Source organism: Cynoglossus semilaevis, chromosome 1, assembly GCF_000523025.1.
Source record: "Cynoglossus semilaevis isolate Cse_v1.0 chromosome 1, Cse_v1.0, whole genome shotgun sequence".
Lineage (NCBI taxonomy): Eukaryota > Metazoa > Chordata > Actinopteri > Pleuronectiformes > Cynoglossidae > Cynoglossus > Cynoglossus semilaevis.
This window is the reverse complement of record NC_024307.1, coordinates 2679399-2693654: the sequence shown is the minus strand read 5'-3', so window position 1 is coordinate 2693654 and position 14256 is coordinate 2679399. Positions and strand designations below refer to the sequence as shown.

General features: G+C 40.5%; 3 protein-coding genes across 7 annotated transcripts in view; 1 reads left to right on the top strand and 2 right to left on the bottom strand.

The window, feature by feature from the left end:
• col12a1a (collagen, type XII, alpha 1a) overlaps positions 1–7576 on the bottom strand; it is a 47503-nt gene extending 39927 nt beyond the window's left edge. Inside the window, exons 1-5 of one of the 3 annotated variants that reach the window (XM_025057875.1) lie at positions 6935–7576; positions 5555–5660; positions 1851–1967; positions 1623–1766; positions 819–872 (exon numbers count right to left, since the gene is read on the bottom strand). In XM_025057875.1, the coding sequence (XP_024913643.1) occupies positions 819–872; positions 1623–1766; positions 1851–1967; positions 5555–5624 (385 nt within the window). In that variant the 5' untranslated portion in view covers positions 5625–5660; positions 6935–7576. The remainder of the gene's footprint in view (positions 1–818; positions 873–1622; positions 1767–1850; positions 1968–5554; positions 5661–6934) is intronic. The other 2 variants (XM_025057873.1, XM_025057877.1) reach the window with 2 other exon arrangements.
• A 2132-nt stretch (positions 7577–9708) lies between these two features.
• LOC103384016 (cell cycle control protein 50A-like) lies at positions 9709–13944 on the bottom strand. 2 transcript variants are annotated; one of them, XM_008317413.2, is made up of 7 exons: positions 13663–13944; positions 12284–12403; positions 11814–11921; positions 11636–11723; positions 11401–11544; positions 11077–11286; positions 9709–10916 (listed from the first exon to the last, which is right to left on the bottom strand). In XM_008317413.2, exons 1-7 carry the CDS (start codon positions 13909–13911, stop codon positions 10723–10725), a joined length of 1113 nt encoding a protein of 370 aa, XP_008315635.1. In that variant the 5' UTR covers positions 13912–13944; the 3' UTR covers positions 9709–10722. The 2 variants fall into 2 exon arrangements, with proteins under 2 accessions (XP_008315635.1, XP_024913523.1); XM_025057755.1 differs by having other exon boundaries at positions 10834–10970; positions 11011–11286.
• A 154-nt stretch (positions 13945–14098) lies between these two features.
• tfb1m (transcription factor B1, mitochondrial) overlaps positions 14099–14256 on the top strand; it is a 60779-nt gene continuing 60621 nt past the window's right edge. For both annotated transcript variants that reach the window (XR_003050393.1, XM_025057805.1), the window contains exon 1: positions 14099–14232. The gene's annotated coding sequence lies outside the window, so the exon portion shown is untranslated. The remainder of the gene's footprint in view (positions 14233–14256) is intronic.

Sequence of the window (14256 nt, the reverse complement as noted above, 5' to 3'; positions counted from 1 at the left end):
GGCTTTATAGACCAGTAAAGTTCCTATTTATCCCTTCAGATTCTGCGAAGTATTAAATCATGGATGGAATTCTCTGGAACTTTAAAATGAGTCCTCTGAAATAATTGGCTAAACGTGTGGTGGTGGACTGCGATCCTCATTCCCCTCGATTCCAGTGACTCCCATCATGTATGCTTAAAAAACGTGTGCTTTACTTGAAAAAAAAAAAAAGATTCTCTGATCTAATGTTGAGGCTCGTTCTTTCTTGTCTGGTCTCATTTCATCTTATCTGATTTCATCTCATAATCACAGATAATAAGCAGTAAAAAAAGTTGTTTTAATCACTGAAGATATAATGGTGTTCATTTCTCTGTTCTGTTTTTTTTTTTATGATTACTTGAATTTCTCTCTTCGCAGAAGCCACTGCAATACCAACAACTTCCACACGGGGATCAATAAAGTGTTTCAAATTCAGATTCTGAGACCTGACTGAACTGAACACTTTTTTCCAGGTGGCACACTGACCACGTCACGGGATGACAAACGCCCGCTGCTCTTCTGGTCTCCATGACGCATGACATAACCCCACGTCCCTCTGCTTTATGTGCCAAATGGCTTCAATTACTGGAGTCAACGTGCACTGTCAATGTCACTATGCGGGAGCCCTGTCTGCTTAGCCCGTGACAACCCTGACGGAAGGTAGAATTTACATCTGCACCAAATTACTCCGTGGGGGAAAATTCTTTAATGATTCTTATGAGAGGAAAAAATATATTTAGAAAAACTTGGAAAGTCGCCTCTGTCCAGATTGTGGTTGACACTGCAGTAAACATACTCACTGATTGCATCTGACTGTGGCTTCCTGACTCGTGTGCTGGTGTTACTGGCCTGGACTGTAACAAAGGAAACACTTGGTAAGTTAGTGCCACATATTGCCCTCCCCCGCCCCCCGGTGTCTCTCCGCGTGTGCATTTTCACAGCAGAAAGGGGGCAAGAAAATTAACACTTTATAAAAGCTGTTGGGAAGTGTGGAACATGAGCACAGAGGAACTTGCTTTGCACAAGAATGAACAGGTTTGCTAGGTTAGATTTCTAAATTTTAAATTATTCTTGTATTGCAGATTTTTCACTCATTATTTTTATGATAAAATAAGCACTTTCTAGGTTAAAGAAAATAATTTAAAAAAATCTAAATACATTTTGTAACACATACTACATACTCTGTATGTATGGGTAAATAAAATTTGTGAACATTTTGTCACGTTTTTATGCCATATTTTACACTGTAATGCCTCCTAAAGGGTTTGTAAAGGGTTAATATATATATACGTAAATAATATAATAACTATCGCGTCTCTACTTAGCAGTTCTTTCGCCTATTGCGGTCTTAGAACGTATATACATAAATAATAAAATAACTATCGCATCTCTACTAAGAGGTTCTTTCGCCTATTGCAGTCTTAGAACGTAACCCCCGCGATAGACAAGGGACCACTGTAATGCTGTTGTATCACAAATTCTATCACTTTCTATACAAATCCACTCACTTATAATACCAACGTTGGTCTCAAACCACATTCAGAAACGAGAAATTATTAACTTTTTTACGTTAACAACCCACCTTGAGAAAATGTTGTACTTACTGGTCAGTTGCCCAAAAATGGGAATACTCTCCTCTGACTCATAATAGGAGCTAATGGACACTGAGTAGTCCAGTTCTGGGGTCAGATCAGAGATTGAGGTTGTAGTGGTATACGCATCAAGAGTAAAGTCCCTAGTTGGTTCATCTGGAAGAAGAAATGTCAAGATGTATGTCAGTGTGTTTTGAGGATGCCAGTCTTGGTAGGATCAGAACTCAGTCTAGAACTGACCTGCATCTGAGACAACTTGTATTCTGTAGCCCTCTATCCACGATGAGGGCGCGTTCCATGACATTTCCACTGTGTTTTCATTTAGAATTTTAAAATTTAAGTTTGAGGGAGGCTCCACTGTGAAGGAGAGATCACACAGTTAAATCACCGTGACACACACGTCAGTGTATGAAGAGTTGAAGCACGTGATCACATTTGACAAACGACAACAGTTCAACTAGACTTTTACAAGGATCCCAACGACAAACACTTCATGACTGAAGCGGACTGTTTGGTTGTTGGGGACAGAAGACACTGACGCCCGTTTGTAAGGGTGATGAGTAGAGAACACATGACAACATTTAAAAAAAAAAAAAGATGTGAGAAGCCATTTTTGGGAGGAGGAGGAGGGGGGGGGACAAAATGGCATTTGTTTGAGTTGCACAACCGAGATGGCCAGCAACTCAAGCACAGGCATACACGCATGTATGCTCACATGTGCACGGCTCCAAACACACTAACCAAACCAAAGTGCAAACAATGAGTGAACCATCCAACACATGCTGGGTGCAGTCATAACAACACATGCCTTTGACCACACACCGAACAGCTTTTACCACGGAGCTAATCTCCAGCGTTACCAAAACACCACGCTGACGTCATTCCTAAAGTCATGATTATACAATGGAATCAAAGATGCCATGAAGTTGCGGAAGTGACACTGGACTAAATTGAACATCATATGTTGTATATACACAGTATACAAACATATTGTAGAGGCAAAAAAAAAAAGTTTGTTTTTTTTTTAACATTACTTGGACGACTGAGTGGCACACATCCATTGCAAACCTTTTAAAAAGAATACACAATTTGTCACGGGAGACTCTTGTGTACTTTTTATTGGCAGCGTAACACATGGAGAGGCACGACTGGAGGTTGTTCAGACAAACTACGTACAGTAGAGGAAGTGGGTACATTTCAAATAAATAAATAGGGAAATGTATACAGTTTGACAAGACCACGCGCCTCTACATGGAGCTCACTTGTTCACAGCATCATGCATCATGTACATGAGAAAGTTGTTTGGGTCAACAACTTTGACTGACTGGGCAGTAGTTTCCATGTACAGCTGGGACCACACAGACAGAGATGACAAACATATTTAAAAATGATATTCTTTCTTTCTTTCTTTCTTTTACAGAGCTGCTGAAGCACAGTTGTGTTAGCGTTGAGTGTTTGACATTAGCGTGCATGTGAGTAGGAGTGAGGATTTTCTCCGTTACATCCTTGAATCATTTTCTTTACTATCAATTTCTTGGTGTTTCGTGCATTACTGCCCCATAAAGGCACATTTGAGGACGTTAAAAGAAACCAATCCAGCATTTGTAGTTTGGACCAGTGAGGGTACAAACGAGGCTAAAACTTGGGATCCAAATGAGTTTGTCCCCAAGTTCTACGTGGGCATCATGCAAAAAGCCCACATGTGGGTGAAGGGCAACTGGGAACCGTATATTGGCCCCACAAGTTGACCACTTTCAAACCCGTGCCTACTTTGTACCCATGCAGCCCAAATTACCGTCCAGGTGAGGTCCACGTGGACATGCTGGAAGGACAAGGAATTGGCTGTGACATAAATTTAGCCAATGACACCATGGTGTCGTGAAGCTCTAGGGAATTAGACTAGAAATGACAGGAAATACCAGTCCATGCAGAGAATGTCCACATGTCAAATGTCCATGTGAATCAAGGGGTCGGGGGGTGAAGGGGGGGGTGCATAAAAAGGCAAGAATATCATTTTAAAATATACTTGAGAGGTTGAAGCTTGGGACACACAGGCAGATGACAAACAGGAGCCCAGTAGAAACTGGGATACTGGGATTGGAGGATCACCAACCTGGCTTATCAACTCAAGAAGCGCCCGGTGGACCGTGTTCCCCTGATTTCTCCGAGAGAACGCGTCTTCAGCACCAAACGGCAAAGAGTATGGAAGTGTGTCTGGGTGAGGGTGTGTATGAGCCGAGGTGTTTGTGACTGATGGGATGGGACGACGTGGAGACCTTAGGGTTGGAGGTTTCACCTTGGCGTTTACCTTGACCGTGTCGGCCACTTTGGTGTTTAGTGAACAAAACGTCTCAATTTGTTATACTTTCTCTGACCACGAGCCCCCAGGGATTAGGAATATTCTTGCAGAACAAATGTGGTTTGGGTAAAAATAACAACCCCTGAAATGCTGTTTGGATCTTGTGGTTGTTTTGAGGTTTTTTTGTGAATGTCTCCCCCATCAGTTCCTGTTAAAGGACACTTTGAGGGGCCAGAGTCTGGCCCCCGTCAGTCTTCAGTCAGCCAGCTATCCTGGCCTGTGCTACTGCCAGGAAGAAAGACCAAAGAGGGGAGGAAAGAGCTCTGACTCTCCCAAAGAGGCAGGACACATGCCAAAGTAATTCCACAACATGTGCTGACATTAAACATTACTACAGATGAACTTTCCATACGTATTGCAACTCAGCATTTTTTTTGTTTTTTTTTTTGGTCGATGCCCGCAACGGAGGCTGAGAAAGACTCTTTGTCTTTTAGCTGTCTGAGGATTAATTTGCTCTCCTCGTATTTCATCTTTCCATTCCGTTAGCGGAGATATGTGAGAACAGACGTTAGACTTCTCTCACCCGGGAGCCAGGGAGCTTTCAAAGGAAGGAAAAATTCAGATGGTTTTCCATACAATATTTCCATATTTGTCATTATTCAGTCTGAGATGTTTGCATATGAAATTGCTTCGAGTCACATTCTGTCAAAACCACTGACGGATTGTTAGCAGGAGGTGGTTGGCTCCGGTGACACGGACTGAAGTGTGTTTAATTACTGCTAAGACAGCGACGTATTAGCAGAAAACAAAGTTAGGGCTCCGAAATAGGATTTCTGAGCACATGTTTTTTCCATTTGTTAGCGTATTGCGTTACTGTTTAAATTTTGGATCCTGTAAAAACATGATTTTTCTAAACCCCCTCTTAAATCATCAAATATATAACTGTGGCCACATTTACGCATTTAAACTACTTTAAATTGCGTCTGCTGGGGGAAAAGAAAATACACAGCAACAGCTCTAAGAGTACTGCTCAGGGACCAATGCAGTTTTACTGTGCAATCTAGAGTATTTCAATTATTGCCTTAGGGGGAAAAAGGACAATGAAACTTTCATTGTGGTGAATTTCGTGATCACATTGGTCGAATCTAAGGTTTGGGTGAAGTTTGTAACTTGAACCAGATGAAGGAAATTAAAACCAATGTCTGGTCTAATTGACAAAATGACCTCTGTGCTTGTACTTAATGACAGTAAATAAATGCATTTAACACAGTTAACACACAGTGCCTGTAATGTGCTCACAAACTGGACAATAAAACCAACAAATTAGGAATAAAACAAAAAAAATAAAAAAAACAAGACAATAAAAAGCAGTCAGTGAGCAGGAAGTCAAATACCAGACTCACTGCAGCCACATACCATACACATCAAACCATCAAACTTTATTCACATTTTCAGTACAAATAGTCTGTTGTTTCCATATGACAGAGAAAGTCAAGTTTTTTTTAAAAAAAAAAGAAATCCCTGTGATGTGATGAAGGGTTGATAATGGGTTGAAAGAGAGGAAGGAAGAAGAAGATAAAGAGACAGAGTGATATTGGACTGTATATGTACTGTAGGTCGGCCGAGGCCGGACGGTTTCATTTACCTTGAGCGTCTATGGAGGATAAAAGGGCTGCGAAGAAGGCAGCCCCGGCCAGTGACAGCCCTATCTTCATGTTTGCTCTCTAGCGGTCAGCAGAACATCAATCACTCTGAGGACACAAAGAGACAAGGAGTTTTACACTGCACCGTGTCGGCGGAGGAGGTACTCGGTGAGGAGACATCTCAACCCCGCAGCAGATTCAAAGCAGCGTGCGAGCTGCAGAATGACTAAGAAAAGAAATCATCTTTTACACGTTCCGCCTTTGCAGCGAGCACACAAAGGAGACCAAAGCCCGTCTGAATTATGTCTATGAAGCAGCAGCTCCAGACTGGTAGCTGTCACTTCTGAATCACTTCTGCCTTTTATCATGATGACAAAAAAAAAAAAAAAAGTACAAGCTCTGTCTAGACTGCTGTGCACATGGACCACACCTTGTTGCCTCCAGCTGACACACACACCCAGAGGTAAATACTTTGTGTTAACACCTGTTGGCATTCAGCAGAGAGGAACCGGAGGGAAAAGAAAACAACATTTGATCAACTTTCATTTGCACTGGCGTCGGTGCGTGTCCATCATGTCACTATGTGCAGCATAAAGAACATCATATCTCTCTCTCACACACACACACACACACACACATAGTCAGCATAACAAGAGTAATTGATTTTTAGAATAATAAAAAGTTTCCTCCTCACCACTTCACTGCTCTCACAATTATTATATAAACTTTTTTAACAATTACTAACCACAGTGATTTTTTAAAATTTTTTTTTTACTTTTTTTTCCTGCGTCACTTGAATTTACACTAACCTAATGTGACAGGGTAGAAACGCTGAAGCCTGCAATATATTCGACAGACAAATGGACCTCGACTCAGGTTTATTAGCAGCCACTGTGTTCATAAACCGCAGGCTTCGTGCTCCGCCTGGTGCACGAGCAGGAAAACTGCAACTGCAAGGGGGGCCAAAGTGACTGCTGGCCCCTGTGGTCTCTGAACGACTGTAATAGAACTGACCCAGAATTTACACTCTAAAATACAGCAGTTAACATTGGGGGGTCATAAAATTATATGGTTATTATTGTTAGTTCAATTTTTGTAACTGAAAGTTTTCGTAATATTTCGCAGTGATAATGTAATGTAATTGGCCGACGATTTATGACCTAACTTTAAAAAATAACAAAAATAAAAATAAAACCCACCGCTGTTTTAGGATTGTACTGCATCACAACACTGTCGAAAACTTTCTCTATTTATTATTATTGTATTAATGCAATTATTTATCTACTTGTTGCGTTTTTATTCACAATTCACACAAAAAATATATAATTATAATAAATACCAAAATCAGTTAACAGCCAAAAAAAAAAAATCGATGCACTCACCTATTCAAAAACGTCCCAAAATAAATACGGCACACACCAGTGTTCGAGAACAGCCTTTCTTTCTGCCTCCCCCTCTGGAAAGAAAGTGCCTGTGTCTCCTGTGTGGCTACTGGAAGCTCCGGCGGCAGATGTCTGAGGAGGTAAAGCCTCTCCCTCCAAATGGGAAGAATCTTTCCACCATCGGCTACTTAACAGGGGGGGCAGTTCCCAGCTCTCGGTTTACCATCATATGGGCTTCTTACGAGGGCTGCCTCCCTGTGTGCCCCCCTCCCTCCCTCCCTCTCACCCTCACCCCCACCAACACCCATCCAGAAAAAATTATTCACTCTTTGGAAATGACATGATTTTTGTTCTTTCCTTCCACCAGTGCATTCCTCTGGTCTGTCGACGTATAATGAGTTTCCATTGAAGTGCCAGTGTGGTTTCACGGAGGCAGCAGTTTGGCCACACAAAGACTGGATGTGAACGCATGTGGTTAATATAACGAGGCATTTTTAATCTGGCTTAAAAATAAATAAACACAATAAATTCGCCCGCTTGTTTGTAGCGTGGAGACAAGAAAATAAACAATAATCACGCGAGTCTGTTCACTATTCAGCTATGACCACAATGGGGAAATAGAATAATTTCGCAAAAAAAAAAAAAAATGTAATTCCTTGCTTAACAGTCCATTCTACTGACTTACTGGGATTTGGTGTCCTCTAGTGGTCATATTTAAGACTTACGCTAGATATTTGTAGGATGATTTAGGAGGCCTACATATGGGACAAATGTTATATGATTTAATGTTGATAAGTTATTAAAGCTCTATCTGTCAAGGATAATTATAAAAAACGATTAGATTATTTTTGCAGCGTTGGGAGTTGTTGTTAGAAGGACTAACGCGCATCACTTGAACTTAAAGTCAACCATAATTCATTTTTACCATGTTATCCTTTGCGTTTCTGTACAAAATATAAATATAAAATTAAAATAAATATGGCTAACTGACGCAATGGATAGGGTTTTTTTTTTCATATTGACAGATGTGTAGGCCTGAAGTGACATTGTCATTTATGTACATTGATTTCATTTTGAGATTGTAATAACTATTTCTGGAGTAATACTGACTGAGCCTGAAGAACAGGACAGAGGTAAATTAACTGACAACATTTTTAACTCAATCATAATACAGTATAAGAGTCACTGGAGACTGAAGAGCCTGACATCCCAGATAAAGAAGAAAAAACATTAACACATACCAAACAGAGTGGGAGTCTGAATTCCTGACGAGCATAGTGTGTCCCGACTCTTCTTTTAGACCAACTGGTAAACAAATACCCTTCTGTTAGGTCATGTTGTTTCAGATTAACTATTATAAATTCATAACTGACATACAATAACTGATATATTGTGGAGCACTACAGACTGTTTGTATTTTTGTTGTGATTTTATGTACAGAATAAAAGAAAGTGATTGTTTTAATTGTTTATTTCTAGTTTATTCATTTATTTATTATCTAATCTAGTGACATCCCTAAACTACATCAAGCACAGTTGGAAACACTGAGGAGTCTCTCCAGGAATATTAATATTCATTTCTATGGGCTAACTCTAGCAAAATCATCGGGCATTTAGAACCAAAATTGTGTTTTTATAGTAATTAAATTGTAATTGTGGAATCAGATTATACTGGCAGCTGTCTCAACGGTGATGCACTAAACATTAAAACGTTTTTTGTTTGTTTCGCCGCTGTGGCGGTTGTTACCGGCCTGTGGTGTGTATAATATGGTTCCTACTCGGACCTATTTCAGAGACGGACCAGTTCAAACGCTCGATACGGAATCATCCATGGGACTTCCCTACTACAGAGCTTGGTCACTTCTTTGTCAGTAAGTATTGGCACATCAACATTTTGGTTCGTTTCATGGTGTACACGTTAACCATAAGCAATTCATTTTATCACGTTTGTGTCGATTTGTTCATGTTACATTCGCGGTTAAATCCTTTGTCTTTCCGGTGTAGTATTTTAAACTGACCAACAGAGGGCCTCGTCACGATGTATTAAGCTGTTAGTTGAAGTGTATACTGTATCTACTACGTACTATATTAGTGAGGTGTAGGGATGTACATAGACTCCACTGACAATAGGATATAATTCACGAGTTTTTTAAGACAAATTATGACAAGATACAATTATCGCTTATTTGTGAGAACTATACAAACTTGATGAAATTATTATCTTAAATAACAGAATACATAAAAACTTAGGCTACTTAGGGACCAGATGTTTTTGGTTTATTAGCAGGTACAAGATACAATTATCGCTTATTTGTGACTATACAAACTTGATGAAATTATTTAGAATACAAAAAATATAGGCTACTTAGGGACCAGACGTTTTTGGTTTATTAGCCGGTTTATTAGCCACAACCAACGTTTTTATGCGCATACTGCCACCTGTACTGTAGTACTATCTATATGTCTATATAGATATGTCTATCTCCCTGAAAATCGGAAATCGTACTGCGAGGGCAGAATGAAAACGGATTATAAAAACTGTCAAAGCAGCCGATAAGACAATCTGGATCTTAAAATAAACAGCAGTCACAAAGGTAGCTCAGGAAAGGTAGTAACATAACAAAACATTAAGTAATTGAATCAAAGTTGTTGTGTTTGAGCATGTCAGCATTCGTAATGGTTTCTTAAACAAAATAGTGACATCTGTTGAACAAACTGCTGTACTTCAGTGAGATTAAAATATACGAAGGTACGTAGGAAAGTTCTAGACAGTTGAAACGTAAAAAGTCATCCGGTTTTATTAACTAAAACATGCGTTACATGCGTGTTTATTCAAAGTCAACCATAAGTTCATTAAAAAAAAACATTTTAATGAAAATGTCTTCATACTTGTGGACATTAAAAGAACTGCAGGAGACCATTTGTCATCAGTTGTTTCATTGGAACTTATTAACCTTATAATAACTGATAAACTTCAAAGTTAAAACCACTTCTTACAAACTTACCAAGTGAACAAAGTCATTTTGTGACGAGAGACAGGAACCGATAGACAGATCTTAGAAAAGTGACACTTTTAAAGTGCGTTCAGTTTCATTTGGTTAGCTGCAAGAAATACATAACATTGAACAGGCGTTTGACAGGAAAGATTTTGCGCTCCAAAATGAAGGAGGTGCTGTCAAGGTCTCTCAAAGGGGGAGCACCACAAGGATACGGTGGTGTGGAAGATAGTGAGTAGTAGAAGGAAGTACGAGTGGCTTACATGCCAGCTTTGGTACAATTCACTGTGGATGCCAAGTTATTATCCAAAAAAAAAAAAAAACAAGACAGAAATACTAACAGGTAAACATTAATACATATCAATCACCAGCATGCGATTTGTTTTTCCAATCCTCAAACAGGAGTTCATATCAAAGTCCAGAGGTATGTCAGTTAAAATACATAACAGTACATTCATCAGCAGGACATACAGTAAAGAGTACAGAGCAGAAACTGAAAAACTACATACATCCTTCATGAAGTAAGGTGGCAAGCACTGCTGAAGTAACGCAAAGTGATGGAATTATCGATAAACAGAAGTTGACAAAGACGGACGATAACGACTACACAGACCAACTGTATACACGGAGTATGACAACCCGTGGTACTTCACGTCAGCTCTTGATTGGACACTTTCCACAGAACGCATGACAGACATTTTACACAGACCAGTGTATTCACACAACATAGCAACAAGCAATCGGGAACAGTCTCCAGAGGGGCATCGATGCATGCAGGGATGAGCAGAACCATTTAGCTCGGTATGTCTGCGCTGGTGTTGCGAGTATCGTATTTGTGGTGAATGATGAGCAGAACGACGCCCAGGAAGAAACAGATGGAGCCCACGGTGAGGTAGGCAATGCCCAGGAAGGGGTTCTTTCCGCCCATCCAAGAAATGGTGCTCAGGATCATTCGTTTGCGACCGTCGAAGCTAAGCACGGGGTAATCTGATGACGTGGTTAAAGGGAAACAACAACAACAACCTTGAGAACTACAGATCAGTGTTTATAAATATGAGTACAGTGCAGTATTTTTAACAATTATTTTACAGTGTTCCTTATAATGACACAGATGTTAAACAGCACTGGGTGTGCACTGAAAGGATACTGTAAGTAATCTCCAGGACATAGTTCCCACTGGGCAGTGTGGCGGTGTTGCTGGACTTCTTTTGGATGATGCGATAGAGCTTGCGGAAAGTTGGCAAGGCAGCAGTGCGCATCCACACAATAAAGTCCTCATTAATGAAGCCGTTGTTTTCGGAATCCGTGGGGTCCAACTCGTACACCGCCTTCCTCCAGTTCACTGGCTTAGAATTGCCTGAAAAATAGGAGGTGAAAAACAAAAATGTCACTGCGATTAATTACACGAGGAAGCTGATATATAGACGGAAAACTTCTCATAACAAAAAAGCAGTGTGTGCCGTTTGCTCACCTTCGAAAGATACTGTGAGGTTGTCATTCCCACCAGGATTCCTGAATTTCACATGTTTATCCGTCCACCATGCAATGCCTTTCTTTACCAAAGGAATCTCTTTTCTGGTGCCATTGGAATCAACATAGTACAACTCCAAGGTGTCTGAAAGAAAAGAAATAGTGTTAACCATTGGATTCAACAAAATCATCCAAACAGATTTTTAACATTTCAACCATTTTTAACTGCCACTGACCATTGAAAAGGCTGTTTGCTATAGCCCCACATGGGGCAATAGGCAGCCCATTACTTGTGCGGTACGGCTCACATTCTTTGCTGGGGTTCTAGAAAAGACGCAGAAAGGTGCAATGAAGCAACTGGCAGACAATTTTTATCTGCAAAATGTAAATTAAAATTTAATTGCATGAACGTACCGTCAACGCAGATAAGTCACCGTACAACTGACTGTCATCCCTGGACTTGACGTAGCGCCTGTGGTTCTGATAGAAGTTGGACAGACCGTAGTACATGAAGACATTGCTCTGCAGGGGGAAAAAAAGATGTATGTTAGCTAGCTGCAAAAGATTAGCTATTACTGCACTTTACTGTTTACCAGGGCCAACAACAAATACTCAGTCTTAAATATAAAATGCAAAAAGCTCGTTATTAAAAACAAATTCAATATAATCTTTCTAACATTTGCTGGCGGAAGTATTTTAGGACTACAAAAAAATAAAAAAAATCGATGACCTCAAAGGCTGTAAGAGCTTTGTATTTGACTTTGGGCTCAAAATAGATCCTAATGAACATTCAGTGACAGGACAGCACTTTCCATCTTTTGTTATACACTTAACATATAAAATATTCATTGGGACAGCATTGTGTAATCCGTCCACCAGTCTACCTCAAACGGTTGCTCCAACTTGAAGTCGACCGAGCAGGTACATGACGTCGTGCTGTTCCAGCTAAAGTCCTTGGCGCAGCTGTAGCACGGACTGTCGGCGTCTACACCCGTGTAATCAATCTAGGAACAAAAAAGGAAGAAGCCTGGTTTAAAAGGAAGGTTCACGTTAATGCAACTTCCCTGCAGTGCATTATATTTTAATTAGGAGACGGAGGGAAAGTGCAGAGGTAATGATTTACTGTTGGTGAACGCTGTAGGCCTGTGGTGCAGTCAGCCATGTCCACACTTGGCACAGTTGTACGTTTCTGTCTCCAACGTCTTAGTGTATCATAGCACTCAGCAACATAATCAAACATTTTTGCTGATTCAACATTAGACATTATTGATTACCTGGTTTAGCGCTAGCTTTAAAAAGTGCAGAGCAACAGTTTTGAGAACAAGAAGTTACTGAAGTGGATCTTTGGATTGATTTTAGAACTTTATAAGACAGTCACTCTGTCTGTGTTATTATGACAGGCTCAGGGCTGATCATAATTCTAACACCAGCCAAACAGAACCACTTCAAGTTCAATTCTAACACCAGCCAAACAGAACCACAAGTTAAAGTATGCAAGAATTTCTAACAAACCCTATTATCCCTGCAGTCATTTTAACGGCATACGCAAACATATGACGTTATCTCCATCAACAGGGAATACAGTAATTCCCTCAGATGCAACTACAGCACCGCCTGCTGGAGGAAACTGTATTTACATGTACAATATTTTCGATCCAAACATATTAAAAATATTTTCCCTAGTCCAAATTATGATTTCAATTTTACAGGTAAATAAACAAGTATCCTACTGTCTTTTTAACTGGCTGTGCAGTGGAAGTTGATATTACTGTATAATGTAACCAGATCGTCGTAATGGGATTAGTTGTGAGTCTGATTAACTTCTATTTTCGATTGTGTTTTTGAGTGTTGTTTTGAGTTCGAAGTTGTGTTATTTGTGTGAACATCTCAGTGTTGTGAATGTCTTTTTTGTTTCTCTGCTCGTGTATGACAATACGTCCATTGTATTGAACAATTGGACAGTTACCGGATCGAACAAACCGAAATAATCCATTTATAAAATAATCGTCTGCTGCAACCTTTTCGAGCGATATCTCATTTAAATACATTTCATTGTGCATTTACACATTTCATTACATTGTAATAGACATTTCAGTCCATTTAATTCAGACATCATTTACCACTTCCTTGTTGTTAGTTTGACACGGAACTGTCATTAAGCGGGGACTGCACAGTCAAACTGTTGCTCTTAAATGATAAAAAGTGTTGACCTGCAGCTTTAAGGGGCTCGATTATCAACAGGCAGATACTACTGTGACCCTACCTCGAACTCTTTAATGTTGTTGGATGTGACAAACAGGGCGATGCCGATGGGAATGAAGAAGATGCCGATAACGAAGAAAGCTGGCAGTACGGTCCCCGCTGTGAGGATCGGCTGCCAGGCCACTAGTCTCTGCTGCTTAAACGCTGTATTGTCCGGCTTTTTACTTTTCGTCACCGCTGCTCCGCCGAGACCCGGAGTACCGGAGTGCGGTCCGTCCTCCTCCTTCGCGTTGTAGCTTGACGCCATCATGGCCGCAATAGGTCTCCAGTACTGTAATCCACTTAGTTGCCAGACATCGGAGGTTACTCGATCAGAACACCAACAAATAGGAGTCAATGTTAGTTGCCAGACATCGGAGGTTACTCGACCAGAACACCAACAAATAGGAGTCGGTGTGGAAAGCGGGAGCTTCGTAGAAGACAAAGATTCTCCTTTTGACAAATGTCTACACACCTACTTGTTGGTGTAGTAGTTTGGATCGTGTCTCTGGATAATCCCGTCCAGAGCAAGAAGCAGGAAGTGTGTCAGCCAATGGAGGATTGCGACGGAGTCGTTACGTCATCGCCAAAGGTACGGCCCTCCTTTCGCTGTTGA

What these genes read in the sequence shown, in the direction of transcription:
- LOC103384016 (XM_008317413.2), bottom strand. Translation starts at nt 13,911, where the DNA reads ATGATGGCGTCAAGCTACAACGCGAAGGAGGAGGACGGACCGCACTCC. An exon ending in AGCAAACAGCCTTTTCAATG is followed by an intron (nt 11,545 to 11,635) that starts GTCAGTGGCAGT and finishes CTTTTCTTTCAG; the next exon opens with ACACCTTGGAGTTGTACTAT. An exon ending in TGTCCTGGAGATTACTTACA is followed by an intron (nt 10,917 to 11,076) that starts GTATCCTTTCAG and finishes CCACGTCATCAG; the next exon opens with ATTACCCCGTGCTTAGCTTC.